Source organism: Choloepus didactylus, chromosome 6 (assembly GCF_015220235.1).
Source record: "Choloepus didactylus isolate mChoDid1 chromosome 6, mChoDid1.pri, whole genome shotgun sequence".
NCBI classification, from domain to species: Eukaryota; Metazoa; Chordata; class Mammalia; order Pilosa; family Megalonychidae; genus Choloepus; species Choloepus didactylus.
Window position 1 is genome coordinate 48,629,465 of NC_051312.1, and position 25,662 is coordinate 48,655,126.

The window sequence follows — 25,662 nt, forward strand, 5'->3', positions numbered from 1 at the left end:
ATTTTGAGGAAAATGCAGTGTAAAAAACAAGTCCATACCCTTTCTTTGGTTCACAGTAATATCCCCAACTACTTAATTGATGCCACACCCCAAATTAAATTGCAGTTATTTAATTAACAAGTCTACTTGTTAATACATCCTGGTATCTCTTGATTACTGCACAACTACTGGCTAAGCAAACATGGGAATCAAAATAGACAAAGCTATTAATAGTGATAATGGTTCTATTGATTAAATCACATGAAGTAATTTTGCATGGTAATACAAAGGAATAAACTACATTTTCTTAAATGTATAGCTACCTATATCATTTCCTAAAATATCATAACAAGGATTATACTAAAAAATAGTACAGAGTGTACAATGTCCTACATTACCAATTAGGATAGACTACAGAAAAGGAAACAAACCCACCAGTATTTACTTTTCAATGTCAATGCTGAAAATGGCAGGTACCATGAAGCTTCTGGAGTACTCTTCCTGGACTATTACTTGCCCCAAATTACTATTTGTCATTCACTTGACTGCCAAAATTTAGTACGTCCTGATAGCACAGAGGTTAAGCCAAGCAAATCTGGGAAGTCACCCTTCCCTCAAATATCTTTTTCAAGGATGAACTTGGGGAATAATTCCTCCAGGTTAGACTTAAGAGTTGTGAGAGGGACTATACCTTATATCTTAGGGAAAAAAAGTAATTTTGTCAGTTTCGTTTACCTGCTATAATCTTTCTTTGGAAATTCCCGGAAAAAGGGAAATGGAATATCTATCTAATCAAGTCCTCTTCATTTTCCAAAATATAAATGTGTTAATTTACATACAGTTTCTTCAAATAACACAAATTTCCAGGAATGACAGGGTTGCAAATCTGGGTTAGGAAATCTAAGAACCTGAAAAATTTAAATTAAAGCAACTTGGGAAATTTATATCAAGACCAAACAATCAAATTAAGTTATCAAAACAAAAATATTCAATATGATCATATCTGTTTAAAAGACGAAGATAGTGAGAAGTTGCAAATTTATGAAATACTTTGGAGTAGACAATGGCAATATTAGCATAACCTCAAATGACTATCATTCAATTAGTCTATATGGTGACTTCAAATATATTTTGCATTAATGATTAAAATTACAGTGATGTCAATGGCGGCAGTAGTAAAATGTCACTGCTTTGTCTGACAGTGACAATACAATATTTACTTGTTACATAGAAACCACAGAATATATTTAGGCAACAATCACAATGTCATAGTCTAATCTTATTTGGATATAACATCCTGCTATCATTACATTTTGTCACAATGTGGTCATGTTAGGCTCATCATAATCTGATTTAGACAGTTTAGAGTAACAATATAGTCTGAATTGCTTTTACTTATATTAACACATTAGCAGCCAACTGTTTCACTTTCAAATAATGTTTTAATGATAAACAACATAAAATACAGAAAAGAAAATCAAAATACAAAAGTGCCATTAAGGAGTTAACAATGATACTTTTACATTATTCCAAATGTATTAACTCCTATTGTAGGTTCTTCAACTTTTGTGTACTCTGATAATTAACTGCATACATGCAAGATACAGTTCAAAATATTCAACTGATACTTGTTTCAAACTTCTCAACAGTAATTTTTAGCATAAGCTTATTACAGTCACTGTGTATCTTCATATACTAGAGTACCTCCATCCCTGCCCTCCCCCGAGCAAATCTGGAAAATTTTAAAATTACAATTCACATGAAGAAGGTGCTTTCGGTTTTCTTTTTGGTCAGCGCTTTAAAAGAGACTATAGTTAAATCCTTTAGTTTTAGGTTCAATAAATGTTTAAAATCCCCTGAAAAGAGTTCTCAAAAATTTGATACAACTGTAGCATAGCACACAGAGCACTAGATTTAAAGCCTAGTGATTAGCCCACATTGTCACTCGTTTTGTGAATTTGTTTATCACAATCTTTGAATCTGTGTTCAGAGTTCAAATACATAATTGTTCTACATCACAATCTGTTGTCTGGATTTTTTCAACACATTATTTTTCTTCTAATAAAGAACTTACTGAGAACCTGCTAAGTGCCACGAACTGTGGCCTACATAATTTATGTATGCCTACATAATTTGTTATTCTGATAAGGAACTGAAAATATCATGTCAAAAATATGATTTGACCTTTTTGTTTGGAGTTTCAGGGTCAAGTAAATGAAGTCACACACCCATACCGGATTAAAAAAAAATTAAGGAGTAGGAATAGTTTCCAACCTTTAAATTTAAATGTAGGACAAAACAAAGAGAGACTCACAAGAGGAAAAAAAGTGAAATTATTGCTGACTAGATAGTTCCAAACATTTCTATTTATAGTACCATAAAACTCAGGAAGACAATGGATTTCAAACAATTAAACTGAAAATATTAAGATTTATGTAGAAATAACCAGGGTCCTCTTAGGCCATGAAAGAAAAGAGGCAAGAAGCCAGACTATTTCTCACAGGTTGCTTCTCTCCTCACTTTCCTCTGCACTAAACCCATCTGAAAAACCTACCTCCTTGGGAGAAAAAATGTATAGAGAAAATGTCAAGTGAAGAACAAGAACAATCAACAGCATTTGTAATGTTTTATGAAAGTGTACCAGATTTAATAGACACGTACCACACACTTTAAAATAAGTTATGAAATATAAGCACAAACCAGTTTTAATGAAGCAGCATTCCAGATAAGAATAAATTTATTTACAAGCTTTATTAACATGGCAACTCTGTAGTACCAATCTAATTTGGTCAATCTTTCCAAAATAACATTTATGAAACAAGCATATTCTCAGGCAGGCTTTTCATGCAAAGTTCCAGAGATTACAAAGGAAAGCCTAAGGATTGGACTTCCTTTTCTTTTAAAATTTGAATTAGGTTTAAATATATCGTTTGGAATGTAGCAGTAATTAACTCTGGGAAGCAAGAAATTAACTATATATCTATATCTATGTAGATATAGGCACATCTGTAGGTACATACATATAGACACATATTTAACGCAGATACAAGTACAGGTATAACTCTCTAAGTACCAACGACAGGCTTTAATACTTTGGGTCAACAGAAACCTTCAACATCCATTCTCTAAAAGCCGACTGGGCTTGTTTTAAGATTCAGAACTAGGGGATAAGCAGTTTGGCGGTGACAGGGAGAAAGTCACTTTCTTCAGTATTTTCTAAGGACGCCAACTGTCTCTCACAATGATAAAAACTTTTAATAGATTAGTCCAAATAGTGAGCTACCTGGGGTTGACAGAAGGGTGTACTTAAGAGACCAGGACGGGGATCCTGCATGCAGGCCAAACTGTCTCGAGACATTAATGCTTCCCTTTGACTAGGTAGCATTTCAGAATAAAAACATGCAGGGATTCTGTCGTAATCTAGAAAGGGGCAGGAGGGCAGAGCACGAAAGAAGAGAATGGGGGCACTAAAACAGGTTTAGTCACCACTTAGCAGAGCCATCTCTGTCAGAAACGGCTATCCTTTCCACGCCCGAAAGCTGAAGGGTTAGAGAGAGACATGGGGTCAGAGTGGCTCCCCCGGCATATCCCCTACCTAAATTTCCCTCTTTTGAGCCCGGATCTCCGTTCGGAACCAACCTAAGAGCTGGTCCAGGGCTGGGAGGCCGGTGGATACCAGCAGCTGCCCGTTCCGCACCGACGGTCGTGTGCCCGCGATGGACACCAGACGAGAGCCGCCACTGTCAGTACCGCCAGCTTTAGGACCCTTTCTCTGGAAACTGGTGACATTATTCTTTCTAGCTGCCGCCGCCGCACACCCAACATTCCGGGTGTCCTTGCCGCAGGTTGCCGTGGCCGCCATTTTGGAGCTTCCCGTGTTGACCCAATAGGAACTCTGGGAACTCAGCTGCCGGCCTATCAGAGTCAGCTGCAAACTCCCGCCTTCCAGCCCCCTAACGTAGCTCCCTAGCCAATAGAACTGAGAAGTCCCTCCTAAATCAACCAATCGCAAGGTGCGTTGCTGAAAAGTGCGCTCCACTTAAGGACTGGCAGACTTCGGGCCGCAGGTGAGAAAGGCCCACCTGGGTTCATCATCAGGGTAGTTCGGGGTTCTTTGGGGCCAGAGGTGGGTAATATCATTCAGCGTTCTTCTCGTCTAAAATGTCTTCATTCACGTTGAATTAAAGAAAAGGTTGAGGGAGTAATAAGACCTGTCAGGGTATTTTAGCAACTGCTTGGAAAAGCTTGTGCCTTTTTCCGCACAATAGTAAGGAGTAAAGGAGAGATATATTTCCCTGCCCCTTTCTCTTCTAATTTCTGAGAGAAAATTCACTTCGACTCTTCCACAGCCCTTTTCTGAATGCTTTTGTTATCTATGGAAGGGGCAGGAACTGTCAAGTTAATGAATTGCTTGGTGAGAGTCTAGACTGTTCGTCTGTTCTAGTAGTGAGAAGGTTGGATTTAGACGTTGGAATGAAAAATCTTGAGCATTGAGGTAATTTCGTTTCCCGCTGTCTGAAACAGCAAATGACAAAAATGTACCTCTTTGACAAGTCCCCCTGAGAAGCTTTCGTTAATTTTAATTAGTGCTTTATGGAAGTCTTTGGAGCGCTTTTTCGTAAGCGGTGTGAATGATAAGTGTTACTCTGAACCCTGTTTACACATTTAATTGTCGTTTGCTGTTAAAGCAGCTGCAAATAATTGAAAATATTCGATTTCTCCCACCCACCCCCAAACTGATAACACTTAGATATGTATATATACTTTCTATTTATAGTTATCTGTGAACACTGAATTCAGAACTTTTAAAAAAATTGAAATAGGAATTTTATGTGTGGGGGAAAAAAAAACCCATGAATTTGAAAGCTGTGTCTTGGAATTAAATTTTTTTCTCAAAACTGAGCTGGGGAGGTGAGGTTAATTGATTTTTAGAGATATGCATGGTTGATTAATGTCTAAAATATAAAGGACTTGCAAATCATGCCTACACTACTAAGGTACTGATTTTGACAGTGATACTTTTAAAATGCATATAAACCTCATTGAAATTCTTGCCATTGAATTGTTTTATATCTCAATGACTTGTTAAAACTTTTTGGCCATTCTATTTGATAAATTGAAATTAGTATTGCTATAAATGGTCACTGAAGTTTTGACTTTGGGAATTTTTTGTGTTTTTTTCCCCCCTAGGAACCATGTTCAGAAAAAAGAACTTTTCTATTTAACAATATATTAACTGGAAAACTTTGATTAAGGTTTAGATGCTTTCATTTCCAATCTTTCTAAAGATTCACAAATCTTTAAATTGTTGAATATTTACTGCCTGCTTAGGCCTAATCTTGTCATTTTAGACCTATGGAAATCAAAATGGTCTTCATAGGAAACAGTATAGCATTTACAATGAATTCTCAGAAAGTCTGTGCTGGTTTTATCCTGAAGAAAATAAATACTAGAGGGGCCAAAACAAAAAGTGCCAAAGCAATCAAATATCAAATAGAAAACTTCTTGAATATTTTTGCTGCTCTGAAAACTTTGAAACACTAAAAACATTTGATTTTTGTAGGCTTCTTTATTATGTCAAAGAAAAATAGCACCAGACAATGTTAAATAGGCAAGGATGGCCTTATTCAAGCCTATTGCAATAGTGAGAGAGCCTAGAAAACAAGTCTGAATTCACCTCTCCTGAAGCAGAGGGCAGGAGGGTTTTCAAGGACTGGAGTGAACTAGTGGAAAATTAGCAGAGGATGTGAGGAGGAGGTCAAACAATATGGTTGTGTCAGATTGTCTCCTGCGTTTACTATCTGAATTCTGTAAGATAAGAGACAGGTCTGGGGCCTAGAAATCAGGCTGGAATTTGTAAGTGCTGTGGTGAGAGGGAGGTCAGATGAAAGGATAGCATAATCAGATAGTAAATTAGAGAATGTTTTAGGCTGAGACTAGCCTATTCTCTTGGAGGAGGTCCATAAAGAAGGCGCTGTATGCTGGTGTAGGCAGAGAGTGGTTCTTTGTAGTAAGCCTTTTTTCACAACACAAAGGTTGGGGGATTTCTTAGCCTTCGCTGTTTTCCAGGGTCAAAGGGCTCAGGTAGAATTCAACATTGTTAATTATGTATTCTCTTATTTCCTACTCTGTTTACCTCGCTCTTTAGTTTTCTCAAGGTGATGGCAGTGATGCTTTGTTTGCCTCATTGCTAGAACAAAAGAATTATTTTCCAACTTTACCTGTAATTTGGAAGCATGACATGTACACATCAAGGCATTCCTGCAATTAGGTTACATTCCTGGCATAGTACTATCACAGAATGAATTAATACCTTCATTTTTTTTGTAAAGATGAAACTTTTGCTCTCAAATAATCCCAAACATTTGAATTTACCAGCATATACAGAAGGGAATAGAAAACATTGGAATAAATGAAATATTTATGGAGAGCAGGAAGGGTTAAAAGGGCATAATTTAGGTGTGGCAGTAATTAATTAATTTGACAGTTACTTAGCACATGCTAAATTCCAGGGAGTCTGCTAAATGCTCAGGTTATATAGAGAAAATATTTACTCTGCCTTCCTTGGGTTCACAGTGGGGGAGATGAGTGAGTAAATAGGCTAATAAACTATACCATAAGTGCTATGGAGAAAAAAAAATGAAGACTACCTAATTCAGATAGGGAGGGAGAAACTCTGGAAAGTTTCCTTGAGGGGGAAGGTTAGTCTGAGTTTTGAGGGACCTGTAGAAAGAAGATTAAAGGAATTAGAGAAAAATTGGAGCAATTCTAGAAACTGGGAAGAATATTCTTCCAATAAATCTGTTCTCATGCTTCTGTGCAAGTAGTTCTCATGAAGTATATAGTGTGGTAAGAGAAGAGGAGACTGGAAAAGTTAGGGTTAGGTCTAATTATTATTATTTTGTTCCTTAAGGATATGGGAAATGAGAAACCATTGAAAAATTTCAAGTAAAGGAGTGACATAATGATCATATTTGATTGTTATGCATTGGCCAAAAGTATGCTAAAAGAAAGTGGAATGGCTAAATGTGTGATTGGGATAAAAAAAAAAAATGGGATGCATTAGATTACTGTAAGGGAATGGAGGTTGAGGGGAGGAATCAAACGTTTCTGCCATGAGCAGCTTTGTGGATGGTGAAGGATAGGGAAAAAGGAGGCTAGCAGAAATTTTGTAATTGTGGTGGTGGTTGTTTTAGGGGATTGGAGATAATAAATTGAATTTCTGCTCTGTTTTGAATATGTTTAATGTGAAGTACCCATGGAGTGGAGATACCCAATACACGGTAGGCTATGTGAAAGAGGGATCTCTAGATGAAAGCTGTAGATTTGAAATTAATAACCACCTGGTGGGAGTTGACCCCAAGGGGATGAATAAACTTACCAAGGAAGTATCTTTTTTAGAATGAGAAAAAAAAGAACTGAGAATAAACTTTGGGGAACTTCAATTTTAAAAGCAGGGCAAAAGAATAAGAAAGTACAATAAAGATTGGAAAGTGTTCATTTGATTTAGTAGTAATGGTTTATGTTTTACTTTGTTAAGGGCAGATTTGCTGTAGTAGTATACTGAAAATTCAAATAATTATGTTTAGAAGTGAATGGCAAATGAAGTTAAATATTCCATAAAGGTACACCATTTTTCATTTTAGGAAACTTTTCTATGAAGGGAGAGAATGGGGAGTAATGACTAACATTTACGGAGAGTTGCTTGTTGTTGTTGGAGAGAATAAAGGTACAGGAAAGAGATTCTAAACAATTGACAAAGATAGGTACCTGAGGGAGGAATGCAGAGCACAGGAGAGGGATAAGTATAAAAACAAGGAGGGGCAATTTAATGGCTAGGGGTGTAAATGAAAATAAAGCTCTTTCTTCTCCTTTCTGCCATTAAATCTTGGAGTCCATTAAGAGCATCTTCTCTTTTAATTCCATAGTCTTTCCTTGATCCATGACTTCAATTACTATTTGTACATCAGTATTTAGCGTATTTATAATCCAGACCACTTAAATGTACAAATATAAGAAAGTTTTTACATGAGGGAGAACAAATGAATGTCAACTTTGCAAGGTATTGAAAATGGTATGGTACGGGGGAAAAATACAATTAATGCAAACTAGAGTCTATAGTTAACAGTAACATTGTGATATGCTTCCATAATTGTAACAAAGGCAGTATACCAAAGCTAAATGTCTGTAAGAAGGGGATATAAGGGAGGGATATGGGATTCTTGGCTTTGTTGTTGTCGTCTGACATTTTATTTTATTTTTATTTTTTTATTTGTCATTTTTTTTTCTTTTTCTTTTTTTCCTGTTTTCCTTTTTTCTCCTCTTCCTCTTTCTTTGTGGAAGAAATGGAAATGTCCTCATATAGATTGTGGTGGTGAATGCATAACTATGTGATTATACCAGGAACAGGGTTTTAAAAGTTCAAATTCTGTGTGAGACCAAAGAAAGAGATGTTTACTTCATGCAAAATCTATATTTTCTGTAGCACACTATATAATTTAACTTGTATGTTCAGTTTATTCAAACACCATAATTACATGGAACTTTGAATAGGGATTGAGATCTGGCTGGTTTGTACAGGTTAGTGTGGAGCCCCAATACATCCCAGAGTAATTTGTGCAAAAATGTGGAAATAGTAAACTTCCCTACCTGGGGAATTACTGATATTCTCAAGCATTGGGGACTACCAATTTAGAAGGCTGAGATCTTGATATTGAGGCTTGCTGTTATGAAGCTTGTTACTGCAGAGGAGAGGCTAAGTCTACTTGTAATTGTGCCTAAAGACCCCAGAGAACCTCCTTTGTTGCTCAGATGTGGCCTCGCTCTGTAAGTCAACTCTGCAGGTAAATTCATTGCCCTCCCCTCTATGTGGAACATGATTCCCAGAGGTGTAAGTCTCCCTGGCAATGTGGGACATGACTTTTGGGGATGAACCTGCTCCTGACATCAAGGGATTCAGAATGCCTTCTTGACCAAAAGAGGGAAAAGAAAGGAGACAAATTAAAGTTTCAGTGGCTTAGAGATTTCAAATGGAGTCTAGAGGACATTCTGGAGGTTATTCTTATGTGTTATATAGATATCCCTTTTTAGTTTTTAGTGTATTGAAATAGCTAGAAAGAAATACCTGAAACTGTTAAACTGCAAGCCAGTAGCCTTGATTCTTGAAGATGATTGTATAACTATATAGCTTACACGTGTGACCGTGTGATTGTGACAACCTTGTGGTTCACACTCCCTTTATCCAATGTATGGACAGATGAGTAGAAAAATGGGGACAAAAAGTAAATGAATAATAGGGAGGGATGAGGGGGATGGGATGTTTCAGGTGTTCTTTTTTACTTTAATTTTTATTCTTATTCATATACATATATTGCAGTAATGAAAATGTTCAAAAATTAATTGCGGTGATGAATGCACAGCTATATAATGGTACTGTTAACAATTGATTGTACACTTTGGATATTGTATGGTATGTGAATATATCTCAATAAAATTGAATACAAAATTTTAAAAATATTAACTGACCATAGGTCTGAGGGTCTATTTCTGAACTCTTAATTCAATTCTGTTGATTGATATGCCTGTCTTTATGCCACTACTATGCTGTTTTGACCACTGTGGCTTTATAATATGCTTTAAAGTCAGGAAGCATGAGTCCCCCAACTTCATTCTTCTTTTTCAAGATGTTTTTGGCTATTTGAGCCCCCTTACCCTTCCAAATAAATTTTATAATTGGCCTTTCCAGTTCTTCAAAGTTGGCCGTTGTAATGTTGATTGGTACTGCATTGAGTCTGTAGATCAACTTGGGTAGAATTGACATCTTAACGACATTTAGCCTTCCAATCCATGAACACAGAATGTCTTCCCATTTATTTAGGTCTTCTTTGATTTCTTTTAGTAGTGTTTTCTAATTTTCTGGAAACAGGTCCTTTACCTCTGTTCTGGTTTGCTAATGCCACCATTATGCAAAATACCAGAAATGGATTGGCTTTTATAAAGGGGGTTTATTTGGTAACACAGTTATAGTCTTAAGGCCATAAAATGTCCATCAACAGTTGGGTACCTTCACTGGAGGATGGCCAATGGCGTCCCGAAAACCTCTTGTTAGCTGGCATGTGTCTGGCATCTGCTCCAGTGTTCTGGTTTCAAAATGGCTTTCTCCCAGGACATTCCTCTCTAGGCTGCAGCTCCTCAAAAATGTCACTCTTAGTTGCTCTTGGGGCGTTTGTCCTCCCTTAGCTTCTCTGAAGCAAAAGTCTGCTCTCAAAGGCCGTCTCCATAATGTCTCTGTAAGCTGCAGTTCCTCTCTCAGCTCCTGTGTGTTCTGCAAAGCGTCCCTCTTGGCTGTAGCAAGCTTGCTCCTTCTGTCTGAGCTTTTATAGGGCTCCAGTTAACTAATCAAGGCCCATGCTGAATGGGTGGGGCCATGACTCCATGGAAATTATCTAATCAGTTATCATCTACAGTTGTGTGGGTGTATCTCCATGGAAACCCTCAAAGAATTGCAATCTAATCAACACTAATACCGTTTTGGGGGACACATTCAAACTGGCACACTCCACCCCTTGGACCCCAAAATGGCATTATCTTTCCATATACAAAATACATTCATCCCATCACAATATCACAGAAACTTAAATCATTTCAGTTACGATAGTTAAGTACATCAAAATCGGTTACAGGCATGGTCTTGTCTTTATGCAAAATTCCCTTCTAGCTGTGGACCTGTGTAATTTAGAACAAGTTATCTGCTTCCAATATACAAAGGAGGGACACTCATAGGTGAAAGATTCCCATTTACATAAGGAGAAACTGAAAGGAAAATAGGGCTTAAGGGACCAAAACAGTTCCTAAAACCTGCAGGGCAAACTCTATTAGATTTCAAAGTCTGAGAGTCATTTACAGAACATTTTATCCTTCAAGCTTGAGAGAGTGGCTGTGCTACCCTTTTCAAAGGCTTACGTAGCAGCCCTTTTCTCTCCAGACACTGGGGTGAGTGCTCCAACATATCCACACATTGGGGAGACCACCTTCCTCTCGGCCCCACCCTCCTCAAACATTGGGGTGCCACCTGGACTCTGCCTTTCTGGGGCAAATGCTCTCCCCTTTCTGAACAGTAGGGTGGCAGCCAGGCTCTCCCCAATCCCCAGGGAATGCGCTCCACCCTCTCTGGGGCCTGGGGTGGTCGAACTCTTCCTGAGCATTGAGGGCGAAGGCCTACTCTCTGCCTCAGGAGCAAACTCATTCTTTCCATGCATGTGGGCCACTCCGCTCATCTAGCCCGAGACCTCTTGACTCCACGCCTCAACCTCCATGGCTCTGTATGTGAAGAAATTTTTCCTTCAATTTATTCTTTCTGCATCCTTTCCAGTCCAGACCGGCAATGGCTCTGTCTATATAGATCTTGCAAAAATCTTGTTGGCTTGGTGTGAAGCACGCAGCGATCAAAACCGTCAGACAGTAGGACTTTCCACAAATCCCTTCTGGATAACTCCATCTCCAATCCTGGCTGCACTGAAATGGCAGTCAAGTTCCATGTTTGGTTAAAGCCTCACATGGAGCTGAAGCTGCTGAGTTCTCACTTTCTGGAAGCCCAGAATCTTCCAAACCATCAATTTCTGGTTTCTTTGTACCCAAGAATTCATTTCTCAGTTTATCTCTTTTGTTTCGCATTTTACTATAAGCACGAGGAGAAGCCTGGCTACTTCTATATTTAGCTTGGAGTGCTCATCAGCTAAATATTCCATGTTGCCGCTTTCAAATTCTGTCTTCCATCTGACACCAGGACACAATTTTGCCAAATTCTCTGCCACTTTAAAACAAGCATCGCCTTTCTTCCAGTTTGCAGCGACATATTCATCATTTCTGTTTAAGGCCTCATCAGAAGTATCTTTAGAGTCCATAGTTCTACCAACAGTCTCTTCAAAGCAGTCTAGGGCTTTTCTGTCAAGCTCCTCACAATCCTTTTAGATCTTCAGTCTTTTAGGAATTGAATCCATTTAGATCGTCAATCTTTAGGAATTGATTTTTGTATGTTTGGTGTGTGGTAGTGGTGATAATGGTGTGCTTTGATTTTTTATGTATGGCTCCTGTTGACCTAGCGCCATTTGTTGAAAAAGTCCTTTCCCTGATACATTGCACTGTCACCTTTTTAATAAAGTCATATATAAATTAGGTGAGTTTCTTTTTGCATTCTATTCCCTTCCATTTGCCAGTTTTGGTTCTTCAGATTCTTCAGAAAGATGGCTGCTTTCCTTTCAGAGTTTTAGCCACTCTGTACTGCACTGTACTCAAGCTAAATTGGTAGAATCATGAAACACTCTCTGGCCATCCCTTTTTACAATTTTGACTCCCTTACAAATTCTTTCTCCTTCTGTTCAATTTGCGAAGTCTTCATATAATTGTTTTCTTGTATTTTGTCCCGAGTTTATAGTTGTTATCAACAGTAGTGTTTTAGTTCCTTAGGCTACTCAAAGCAAATACCATGGAGTTGGTTGGGTTAAACAATGGAAATTTATTCACTCACAGTTTTGTTCACATCAGCCATCATTAAGGTGATGCTTTCTTCCCAAATAACAGCTGCTGGCAATCCTTGGCTCTTCTGTCATGTGCCAAGGCACATGGTGGCATCTGCTGGTTTCTTCCTTCCCTTCTGAGTTTCTTTGATTTCACCTTTTGCTTCTGTGGCCTTCTCTTTCAAGTTTGAATTAATTTTGTTTATAAAGAACTCCAGTAATAGGATTAAGACCCATCATGATTGAAGTGAGTCAAACCTTAACTGAAGTAGCCTCATGACAAGGTCCTACTTACAATGATTTCACACCCTCAGGAATGTACTAAATTTAAGAATATATTTTTCTGGGTTACATACAGCTTCAGATCACTACAAGGAAGGTTGGTTTGTTATGGGCTTACTTCATCATACCAGAAGCATCTCTTACTCTTTTTTTAATTGTCTACAGTGATTTCTCCTTTTTTTATTGCTGTTATTGGTAATTTGTTTTTTTAATCCATTTTTTCATTATAAGTTTGGCTAGGCCTTTTTCAATATTAAACTTTTTGTAAAAATAGTTTTTGTCTTTGTTGAGTTTTCTTTGTTGCATTCTATTTCACTGATTATTGTTCTTTATTATTTCTTCCCTCCTGCATTCCTTTGTTTTGATCTGCTGAGGTTTTGTTTTTTCCCGGTTCTTGTGGTAAAAGCTTAAATAATTGATTTTCCTTATTTCATCTTTTCTAATATATTTAATGAAGGGTGTCATTTTTTTCTAAGCATTGCTCTAACTGCACCCTATAACTTATTATTTTCTGTTTCATTATAATTCATTTCAAAATATTTTTTAATTTTTGTTTTGATTTCCTCTTTGACTCATGGATTAATTAGGGCACTTTTGAGAGTTGCTGAAATACTGAATTTTTTTAGATGTCAAAGAAGCTGGAGTGTCTGCGACTATCCAGGGCAAATGACTATCAATGTTCATGTATTTTATTGGGTGTTTAAATGTAATTAGAAAACTGGAGGTTTTAAATTAAATTTTGAATAACCATTGTATGCTCATATCTTGGAATGTCTAATGTCATAGGATAAACTTGTCCAGTGACAAACATGTTTGGGTTCAAGGAGATTTGTTAAATAAATGTGTCATGGGAAATTAACATGGTGAGCAAGATTTTTTTTTTTTTTGTGGTAGACACTAAAACACTAAAATTTTGTAGTGATCAAAGAAGTAGAAATTCTAGACCTAGAACAGCCTGGCATTTATACATCTCCCAGTCTGGGACTGATCTTCATCTTTATATATATGTGTGTGTGTATATACATATGTATCCATCCCATGTGAAGAATAACCATTGACTGTTCCTCCTTTCACGTTATCAGTTCTTGAAGTTTCATAGGCATAAACTGTTGGGCTAATATGAGCAAGTGTGATTGTTCCAATCCAGATCAGCCCCAAGACCAAAGAACACACCTGGCACAGTTACCCATGAGTTTAATTTGGGACTTACAAAACAGGGGATGATTCTTCCTGATGACACCCAGTAGGAAAAATAAAGTCAGCATTCCATGCAGAGAGAGAGAGAGACAGGAGTGGCAGGGAGATGTCTTATAAAGGTTTGTAACAACAGCGTTTCAACAGGGTCTTGTGAGGTTTAGCTACAACAGGATCTCATGAGATTTGGTTACAACCAGGTCTTGTGAGATTTACTTACTAACAGTGTTTAGGGGAGGGAAGTTTTAATGCTTTCCCCCATTAGGGTGGGGGAGGGGCCTGTTGACTTTTAATGTCTTTTCTGGTCATGTAGGTGACTGTGTGCAGCTGATGTGGCAGGGCCCCAGGCCCTGGGTCCTCACAGTTCATCCCTGTGCAGCAGAGTCTGTTGACCATATGACAGACCTTGCATCCATATTTCACGACAATAGGATAAGAGACAACAGAACACTAGGAGTACCCCTACACAGAGATAACAACCCCACAAACAGATGCTACTGACAATTGATAAAATCTGATTTTCAGTCTTACTTTTCAATGTGTTGAATTCTGCCAGGCTAGCAGGGTGTTCCATGCAGTCAAATTCACAGAGGTTACAGTCCTAGAAAGGCTAGTAGCACCTACAGGTTGCAAGTATGTGCAAACCCATCATTGGGTTCAATTGTGGACATGAGTTACTGCTGAGGCCCCTGGGGCACTATGGGCTATAAGAAAGGTATTTATTGGCAACAGAAAGGGGTAATTCCTACTGATCTAAATATACAAGTTAAGTTTGACAGAAGAGTTTCTGGGCAAAGGGTGCTAGGAGGGCGTTTTAGATATCACAGTTTTCCCCCCTGCAATTGCAGGGAGTCTTCTGGAGTAAAATCTGTGGTTGGCTTAGGCATAATAAATGTCCACAAAGTCATACATACAGTACCTTGAGGTATGGGGGGGGGAGGGTCCTGTGTTGGTTATATATACCACTTTTGGCATTTTGTGTATAAACTGTGGTTGCATACTTAAATCTTGGGTGACCCCTGTACTCCATGGGCTTAGAATTCCCAACCAGCACAGCTGCATTGGCCAGTACCATAGCTAATTGACCTTATTTTCCCCAATTTCTAATGATTGTGGAGCAGGCAAGAGTAAATTATTTTCATTACCTCATTGGTTTTGTAACATTGCTGGTCCCTTTACCTGAAAATTCAGCACTTGCATGGCTCCCATAGTTAACCAACTCATGGAGCCAGGAGCAGCTACTCAAGGTCATGAGGGCTGAATGCAACCAACATATAACCAGTCACCTTTTATCTGCTCTTTCAAAAGCCCATTCATTCTTTCCATTAACCGTGCTGCTGTGGGGTTTTATGGCAAATGAAATGTCCATAAGATGTCATGTTCAGTAGCCCAGGTTTGGGTTAATTGTCTGGTAAGGGGGGACTCTCTATCACTGTCTACATGTGTGGGGTACCCAAACAAAGCACTTAATTTCTCAAGGCTATGTTTTGTAGCCCTCTGGTTATCTTTCCCTACTGGGAAGGCACAGAACAGCCCAGTAGTCCTGTTGATGGCTCTAAAGGCATATTTTGCACCCTCAGATAAGGGAAGGGGCCCAATGTATTTATTTGCCATCTGGTAGCTGGAATCTGCTTGTGGCCAATGTGAGCAGGTTGGTAGGGAAGCTTGCCACTTTTCCAAAGCTGAGACCAAAAGCCAAGGGAACTCATTTTGCCTATTGCCTTTGCCACAAGTGGCCCCACCCAAAGCCAATATCCATATGGGCCATATCCGATTCACAAGGCATGTCTGGGTCCACCTCCCTTAAAGCTGGAGCCTGTGCAATGGCTCATTTAGTCTTTTCAAAGGCAGCCTGCTGTGGAATGTCCTATTCCCATGTTTTCCCTTTCCTTACTAGGACATACAGAGGTTTTAGGATTTGTGCTAAATGGGGTATAAATGGTCTCCAGTAACCCAACAAACCAAGGGAGGCCATTAGCTGTTTAGGAGTAAGTGGGGTGGAATAATTTTGCACTTTATCAAACAGCAGAGGGAATAGTATTAGTCTTTACCTGACCAAACAACACCCAAGAATTTGACAGAGCACCCTAGCTCTTGCAATTTGTTCCAATTCACTGCCCAACCTCGGCTTTTTATGTTGGCCACTGGAACTTTGTTGTGGTCTCCAATTCTGCAAGAGAATTACTAGTTAAACGTAATATCATCAATATAATGAAAAGAGTGACCTGCTGGAAGTTTCTGCATTTTTAAATCTTGGGCTACTAGACCATAGCACATCGTGGAATTATGGAGATATCCTTGTGGTAGCATGGTAAATGTCCATTGTTGCCCATCTCATGTGGAGGGAAATGCAGGCTGACTGGAGGCATCTAAGGAAATAACTAAAAAAAAAGATCTAACACAAAGTGAAACTGGTCTAATTTCATACTTACATCTTGTAACAAAGTAGCTATATTTGGTATAGCTGCAAACAGAGGAGTTACTTTGTTAAGCTCTCTTTAATCAATAGTCATTTGCCAGGTTCCATCAGTTTTTCTTACTGGTTAGACTGCACTATTAATTCAGTTGTGAGTGGGGATTATATTGGCCACACTAATTCCTTGATGTTAGCATTAATTTCTTCGTATCCCCCTTGCAGTATTGATGCACTGCTACTGTGCATTTGATGGAGAGTACCTTTACTTGTGACTACTTAGCATGTCCTCTTTGGATGGTTTTGACCACTCAGCACAGGAGATGGAATTCACCTACAACAGTTTGCACAATGATATTTTGCTGGCCAGTCTGCATTAGTAATTGTTGTTGTGTTGCTTTAATACTTTGGCCCACATACCTGGCACAGCCAACAGCTGTGGCTGTTTTCCGTATATTAGGGTGCATTCTGCTCCAGTATCCACCACTGTCAAAACTCTGTTCATTAGTGTGGCACTAGAAAATAGTTAACTCAATATGCAGCCTCTGATCTCCAGTGGTCCCATATATAGCTCTTATTTTGGAATCTTGACCCGTCCCCTATGTAAGGGGAAAATGGGCTTGCCATGCCTCCTTGGCAGGAAGAGCGGAGCAATCTTTATACTGTAAGGGTCAAGTTTTTCAGCCAGAGTTAGTTTCTCCCTCCAGTCATCTGGTTCTAAATTTGGTGTATCTCTGCCTTTTTGGTAACTTTCTTTATAAACTTATTAGCATAGGGTTCTGCTGTCTATCAATATCTTTAATTTCAGTTCTGGCAGCTATTAGGTCAGCCCACATCTGTCTGCATGACACACAGTATGGACCATCATAGTTTTTTGGGGCACAGCCTGTAGCCCTGACTCCAGCTCCCTTTAACCTTATACATTCTGATTCTCCCAGATCTGCTACTTTATGGGTAGCCCTTGAGATTGGTTTCCCCACCAGTGGACTAAGAATGGATACCAGTATTCTATACCATTTATTTGGGGCACTATGTAAGATAGCATTTTTATGCCCATGGTGAAAGTTTTGTTATCTGGGCCCACAAAGTTAGCAGCATAAACTGCATGTTTCATTGCTAGCCCCCTTAGTATACCTTGTAATTCATCCTGCGTGCTCCAATGGTGGCTGACCTGGGGTGTATCCCCCACGTTGGGTCAAGTTTCTTTACCCTGAATCACTAGCCAATTTAATAGTGAGATGAACTCAGATTGGGTGGTGTTCTAGTTTGCTAATGCTGCTGGAATGCAAAACACCAGAAATGGATGGGCTTTTATAAAAGGGGGTTTATTTGGTTACATGGTTACAGTCTTAAGGCCATAAAAGTGTCCAAAGTAACACATCAACAATTGGGTACCTTCACTGGAGGATGGCCAATGGCATCTGGAAAACCTCTGTTAGCTGGTAAGGCACATGGCTGGCGTCTGCTCCAGAGTTCTGGTTTCAAAATGTCTTTGTCCCAGGATGTTCCTCTCTAGGCTTCAGCTTCTCTCCAAAATGTCACTCTCAGTTGCTCTTGGGACATTGGTTCTCTCTTAGCTTCTCCAGAGCTGAAGCTCCTCTTTCAGTTCCAGTGTGTTCTTCAAAGTGTCCCTCTTGGCTGTAGCAGCTTGCTCCTTCTGTCTGATCTTATATGCACTCCAGAAATTTAATTCAGATCCACCCTGAATGGGCAGGCAAGCATCTCCATGGAAATTATCCAATCAGAGTCAACACCCACAGTTGGGTGGGGTGCATCTCCATGGAAACCCTCAAAGTATTACAATCTAATCAACACTGATAGGTCTGCCCACACAAGATTACATCAAAGATAATGGCGTTTGGGGGACATAATACATTCAAACTAGCACAGGTGGTAAGGAATATATACATTGGCAGAGGGAAGGATGAATGGTAATAGAGGCCAGTTTGCTTATTTCATGTCCTGAAAGCAGTATTCCCTCTGTGCCAGTGTCCCACAGGCACAGCAGCCAATATGGGAAAATTTCCTTAGGTTTTCATCTGTATTGATTCCCAATTTCCCATAACTCAGTGGCAGTATAATCCCACATTGTAACCAGCACTTTTCAGTCAGGATGTGCTGCTAGGGCAGCAGTAGCTGCAGCACAGTCACCACCTGCTTGGGGATCTGGGTGTTGTATTTGCTCCGTTTTGATCTTTTGTTGGACTAGAGGATGAACGTCCTTATTCTCCTCAATTTCAGATTCCCAGTCAGATGGAGGTGTATCCTCATCTGAAGAAAAATCAACGGGGTCTAATACTTTGGGATTCCAGTCAGGAGAAGTCATGATACACCTAACTTGTGTTTTGGGCAGCTTGTGCCCTCTCACTACAGCATACCGGCATGTTAATGTTTGTAAACGTTCATCTATGTGGCACAGCCTCTCATTTAATTCATCCTTCATATCTTCTTGGGCTATCTGCATTTCTCTTTCTAACTTAAGTTCCTATTCCAGGTAGCAAACCTCAGCTTTGACTGCCAGCACCTCTTCCATGGCTGAGTGCATAGCTCCTAAGAGAGGCTGCAACAGCCCTGGTGGCCTGATGGCTCTCCTTTTTCTTATGAAATCCTAACTGTCCTGCAGCCTGCTGCAGGAGAACCAGCAATCCAGCTGCCTCAGTGCCCCCACTTGTCTAGGAGGGCAGCCACCCCTTCCCACATGGACTTTTCAGGCCACCTCTAGACTCCCCCCTGGGAGTCTCTTTCTCAGGACTCATGCCTTTTATAGCTGGTGGCTCCTTGGTCTCCTGGCTGGCTCACCAAATATTCCAACCCCGATTAGCTCCAAGACCAAAGAACATGCCTGGCACACAGTTACCCATGAGTTTAATTAGGGACTTACAAAACAAGAGATGATTCTTCCAGATAGTGGCCAGTCAGGAAATTAAAGTTAGCATTCTGTGCAGAGAGAGAGAGGAGTGCCAAGGAGGTGGTTTATAGAGGTTTGTGACATTGGAGTTTCAACAGGGTCTCGCGTGATTTGGTTACAATAGGATTTTGTGAGATTTGGTTACTAACAGTGTTTGGGGAGGGAAGTTTTAATGCTTTCCCCCCTGAGGAGGGGAGGGAGGCACCTGGTGACTTCTAATGTCTTTTCTGGACATTTAGGCAGCTGCGTGCAGCCTAGGGACTCTGATTCCTCACAGTGATGTTCTGTTTATCCTGCACATTTCCTCCTTGGTTTGAATAATTTCAGAACCCCAGAAATAGGTTAAATATTTAAAATCAGTGCATGTGAATATTCTTTTGCCACATCTACTGATTTTGCATGAAGGGTCCCACAGGCTACTGAATTTTCCCTCTGAGAGAATATATAATTTTTGGACCCAAGAGTAATGTTAGGGAGTGGAAATGAGAGGCCTTTTGTCTTGTCTGCTCTTTGCCAATTTATGAGCCTGGATGTCATGTATGTTTATGATCAGTCTGTTGCCGGATAAGAAGAAAATTAGAATTCCTAGCAAACATTTTCATCATTAATTCAGAATCAAGTTGGAGCCATGTATTACACAATTTTTAAAAAATTTTTATGTTTATGGCTCTTGTCCTATATAATTATTCTACCTTTCTTTGGTTTATGTTTTTTATGAAGCACCTTTTTAAAATTATTTCCAAGTTTGATGTTTTAATTGCTTTTTTTACACTGAAGAATTTTATTATATAATCTCTTCAATAGCTATGGTAATTTTTAACTTCTCATTTATAATTTTATTCCTTTGCATTTTCTTTCAGCTCATGTCTTTTGTCTTTAACTTTGAATGATTTAAAGACACCTATTTTAGCAGCGTTTTCATGGAATGGTATCTTAGATTTATGCATTATTTCCTTATCTAATGTTGCTAATTCCTGTCTTTTTATGATTTTATTCTTTTACTCTGGTTCTCTTAGATATGTTGTAGCAGACTGTTTTAAAACAATTCTTAAAATGCTGTTCCAATTTCTATTATTATCACTGTCCAATAGAATTTCCAACGTTGATGGAAATCTTTTATATCTATTTTGCCGAATATATTAGCCTCTAAGCACATATGGCTGTTGAATACTTGTAGTGCAGTTAATGTGACTCAGGAATGGAATTTTAAATTTTATTTAATTTTAATCAGTTTAATCTTAAACAGCTACATGTGGCTACTTGCTACTATATTGGACAGCAAAGTTTTGGATCATGAGTTGGCAAACTTTTTCTGTAAAAGGCAAAATAGTAAACATTTTAGGTTTCCCAGACCATGCAATTATTGCAACTACTCAACTGTTTTTTGTAGCACAGAAGTAGCCATATACTATATGTAAGCAAATAAGCATGGCTGTGTTCCAGTAAAATTACATTTACTAAAACAGTGGGCTGGATTTGGCTCATGGGCCAGTTTAATGACCTCTGCTCTGGATGTATTTCTCCTGCTTTCTTGGTCCTTTGAGTTGTTTTTTCTCCCTTTGTTTTGTTTGTTTTTCTTTTTGTTATTATGGGTTTGTTTAGATGGGAGAGAAGTTTCTTTTCCTTTTTAGGGAGATTATTAGCCTTCCTGGGTTGTTCTGTATTTCTTCAACTTTTTCTTTCAGCTTTTCTCCTTTTTTATGAGGTTGGTTTAAGCATTCTCTTTTAAATTTCTTTCAACTTTATTGTTCTTCTAATTCTACTTTTTAACATGCCCCTTGTTTTATAAATGCAGCAGATGTTAAATAGAATTTTTACCTTTTTTTCTCTCCCCAATTTACCTCTGATATCTCTAGGTTGCTTGTACCATTTTTTTCATCATGGTTTCTTTTTCTTGCTTGTGGTTTCCTTAAATATTAGTGATCCTTGGTTGTCTGTTCATGTTGATAAATAAAGGACCAGTTGAATAATATAGATAACAACTGGGTTTTCTCTTCCTTAGTCTTTCAAACAAATCTGTACTCTAAAGGAAAGAAGACTGATGGAATTCCCTGTAGGTAGGTAGGACTTATTTATTGGTCCTTTGCTTCAAAGTTGATAAGCTAGGGGCTAGTAGATGCCTGAGCCTCTAATAATCAAATAAGTAGGACCCTATCAGAGGTTTTCAGCCTCTGTATTTTGGAACCGAATCTCCTCTCAGGGCAGATTATACCTCCTTTTAGAAGGTCATCTTTCAAAACTGCTGATATACCTCAGAGCCCCTTTGAAGCTACAGGAAGAAAAAGCCCACTTTCTCTAGTGCATTTTCCCATGTGTGTAATTAGGCAGATCTGTTCTGTGAAGGACCATAAGGTCTCTTCTCTAACCACTCAGTTGTGCCATTTGAAAGTAGCCATAGACAATACATAAACAAATGACTGTGTTTAATAACACTTTATTATGGACACTGAAATTTGTATTTTATAGTTTTCCTGTCACAAAATATTCTTTTTTTCCCCTCAAGCATTTGAATGTGTAAATACTTTCAGTATTCGCTTGCAGGTCATACAAAATCAGGTGGTGGGTCCTGTGCTTGGCTTGCAGGTCATACAAAATCAGGTGGTGGGTCCTGTGCTAGACTGTAACTCTCAGCACTCTACTTTATTACTGTGATTTCAGATACTCTGTCTTCCAAGACTTCTTGAAAATCTCTAAGTTTGTTCATACTGCTTATTCTCTTTCTCAGTGTTTGTTTGTATTTATTTTTAGAAAGTACTGTCATTTCAGTGAGATTTGGGGAGGGAATTGTGGTAGGATTTTCATCTTGAACCAATCTTTAGCATACCTGAAAAAAGAATTAAGCAGAGTAGAGCAGAAATGACCATTATCTTTTTTTAGTGCCTCCATTCTTCCACCTGTTGTCCATGGGGCATGTTATTGTAATTAATTATAATAATAACAAGTAATGGTTTTGTTGAATGCTTACTCTGGTCTAGGTACTGTTTTTAACACTTTGTATATATTATTTAATCCTCACCCATTTTATTGATGAATGAACTCAGGAATTAACTGAGGCATATATAGGATAAGTACCTTGCTCTAGTCACATAACTACTAAGTGGTAGAGCTAGTATTTACAATCAGGCAATCTGAATCCAAAATCCATGCTTGTTTCTACTTTGTTCACCTGAGCCCAAGCTCAGACTTAGTATCCTCCTGAAGAGATCTCTTCATTTAACCAATTTATTGATATTACCACAAGAAATTCAACATATTAGCCTTGCTAGAATGGATCTCTATTCAGAGTGATCTGGGTGTTGAGAAAATGTGTAAACCCTGTCATGGGACAATAACTGGAGTAGTAAGCAGGACATATTTAGCTCAGAGGAGAAGTGTTCTAGGTTTCATAAGAGCTGTCTTAGTATATTAGTCTGCTATGACAAATACCACTCAGTGGGTTGGCTTGAAGGTCAGGAATGTATTGGCTCATGGTTTGGGAGGCTGGAAGTTCAAAATCAAGGCATTGACAAGACATGCTTTCTCCCCAAAATCTGTAGTGTTCTGGCACTGGTTTGCCAATCTTTAGGGTTCCTCGGCTTATATCTCTGCCTCCTGTCACATGGCAACGCCTCTCTCCTTGCATCTGCTCTTCCAGTTTCTGCTGACTTCTGGATGTTTTTGTGTGTGGCCTTCTCTTACTTCTGGTTTATGGTTTCTTTTCTTTGTAAGGTTTCCGGTAATATGGATGAAAACCAACCCTGATTCATTTGGCTACACCTTAACTAATAGCATATTCAGAAGTTCCTATTTACAAATAAATTCACACCCACAGGAATGCAGATTAAGGTTAAGAACATGCCTTTTGTCGTGATACATAATTCAATCTGCCACACACCTTAATTTTGTGAAAGAGAGATTAGACTTTTTTGTTTCTCCATAGTATAAAAATTTCAATTTCTATTCAGATTAAAGAGCTTTATATAAGAGTTTTACAGCACTGAAACAGGATCTTTAATATTTTAAAGATAATACATTTTAAAAATTATTTCAATGTATTTGATTTTTTAAATATTTAGAATTTTAATTTCATATTTTTAGTTTTGGTGTTTTTTTCATTCACTAAAATGAAAGGTTTAAGAAAACTTTAAAAGCCATTTTGTATTATAAATTTTTTCATTCCCCAGAATGAAAGTTTTGAAAATCATTTTATGTTTTTTTCTTGTTATAAGTTTAATTTTTTTAATCAAGCAAATCGTGTTTACTTCTTCTATTAACATCCTCCAAATCAACTCATTTGAAAATTAATGAATTACTATCATACATGATGTTATTGAGAACCATTTTCCCTCACTGAGCATTGGAACATGTTCACATATGGCTTTTCAATGGCCCAGTCTTGATTCTCTATTTGAAGTATTTTTGCCATCATTCTGAGCTGGCTCAAGACATTAAGTTCTTTTAAATTTTGAGTCAGGCTTAGTGGCTTTATCATTTACTCTCCAGTAATGTTTGTGTGAATATATGTGTGAAATAAACACTGTAAGAAAGTTTTCAGGTTCATTTTGTAAGTCATTTTTAATGAATACAGTATATGGCTTTTACTTCCCATGTTATATCTGTAATTTTACTTAATTCTAATGATAATGAACAAGTTTAGGTCTGTTTTTAGTTAATTACATTATAAATTGTGTTGCATAATACATTTATGATTTTTAAAAATTTCCAGTTTGCGAATAATTATTTCCTTACGAGACGCTTTTATAGTATACTAATACCATTAATGTTAATATTCATATTAGAGAGTGCTGAAGAGGAAAATTACTCTTCTTCTCAGACTTTATAATAAATATTAGAAGTACTGGGTTAATGTATCTTTGCTTTTTAATGGATTTATTGTACACATGTGCATGCACATATACATAAATCAGCACTAATGTTTTGTTGACTTAAAATATGTTGTTCAGTATTTATTCACACCAGTGTAGTAAGATCCTAAGTCACTTCTTTATTCTACAAGTGGTGGTCTCAAGCTGGTTGGAATGAATGCATGAGATTTGATTTCCTTGATATTTTTGGTGTTTCAGAATTGACTCTAAAATGTTTAGTGAGTATTTCAAATATTTAAATAACTCACAGAGAATAATATTTTTATGGGTAGAGAAATGTAATTTGAGTATATTTGTTGAGTCTTTCTTTTAGGTCACATTGCTAAGATCAAGCATAGTGCTTATATAAATGGTTTAAGCACCCTGTTACTGAAAGAAAACTTACTTTTAAAGAACTTAAGAGAAAAGAGAAAAAAGGTAGTAGGTTCGTAAAGGCAGGAGGAGACTGAATGATACAAAAACAGCTTGAAATAGAAATGAATTTCAAAAGAGAGGGAAAATAGATTGACATAATTGAGGAAATACCAGAAAAGTAAAATGTAGAAAACCAAAGGCAAGAGGTAGAACAAGAGGAAGACTCTGTGGAGAGCAAAAGATGAGAAATAATGCCATGGATAGCTTAATGTTAAAGGATAGAAGTTTAATATATTAGAGTTTCTTTTAGCTTCAAATTAATGATAATTAGTAGAGTCACTACAGTCTCAATATCAAGCTTCTTGTGTCATTTTGCCAGAAGAAAGTAGTAGGGACTGTTTTACATACTAGTTATGCAATTTCAAATAAATGATATTATGTTGATTATATACTATATATGTGATATCATTAATACATAAATAATATGTAATATATTTAAAAGTGAAAGGCTTGTATGTTTTTTTCTTATTTTTCTTTTAGTTTCACAAGTTTGATTTTCAGTATAGACACTGAAAAGTCCCATGCAAACACATACAGAGCAAACATTAACGTTTCAAGTAAAAGTGTAGATAAAACATTTTTTTCCTCAGTTATAAGAAATGACTTCGAGTTATTATAGTTAAATATGAGGCAGGTTTTGATATCCAAGGCAGTGTTAAACATAACATAATGTCATGCCTTTCTCATATTATAAGTGGTCATAGTTTTTCTACAGTATCATATGCATTCCTCCTATTCAGTAATTATCTGACTAATCAGTCTTACATACCACCATCGTAAACTACTTCTTTGCTGCCTATGTTTCTCTCTGTAACAGCAGTCTTTAATATTAACCTCAGATATTTATGCTGACCTCTAGAAATAAATAAGTTATATCCTTTCTGTTGCCTGCATATCATCTAGAAGAGTTTGATTTATCAGAAGTGTATATGGTCGGCCTATCAGCTACTTCTTTAGACTCACTGAGAGTTCTCTATGGGTGGATTTGGTATTTTATAATCTATCATATTAGATTACTTTCCTTTCTACTTACATTCACTGGTGGATAAAGTACTTTAATATTCGGGGTTGTTTTTAAGTAATTTTATCTGG

At 37.8% G+C, this 25,662-nt stretch overlaps 2 protein-coding genes across 10 annotated transcripts in view; one reads left to right on the forward strand and one right to left on the reverse strand.

Annotated features, from left to right (window-relative positions):
• Positions 1-3,852, reverse strand: part of ELP4 (elongator acetyltransferase complex subunit 4) — a 278,539-nt gene extending 274,687 nt beyond the window's left edge. For all 6 annotated transcript variants that reach the window (XR_005217377.1, XM_037839032.1, XM_037839029.1 and 3 more), the window contains exon 1: positions 3,619-3,852. Coding sequence is in view for 5 of the 6 variants with exons in the window: in XM_037839032.1 (XP_037694960.1) it covers positions 3,619-3,841 (223 nt within the window). In the remaining variant the exon portion in view is untranslated. The remainder of the gene's footprint in view (positions 1-3,618) is intronic.
• Positions 3,853-3,997: 145 nt separating this feature from the next.
• The window catches only part of IMMP1L (inner mitochondrial membrane peptidase subunit 1), a 138,117-nt gene continuing 116,452 nt past the window's right edge, over positions 3,998-25,662 (forward strand). The window contains exon 1 of one of the 4 annotated variants that reach the window (XM_037839038.1): positions 3,998-4,046. The gene's annotated coding sequence lies outside the window, so the exon portion shown is untranslated. Of the gene's footprint in view, positions 4,106-25,662 lie in introns of all 4 variants that reach the window. The other 3 variants (XM_037839035.1, XM_037839036.1, XM_037839037.1) reach the window with 3 other exon arrangements.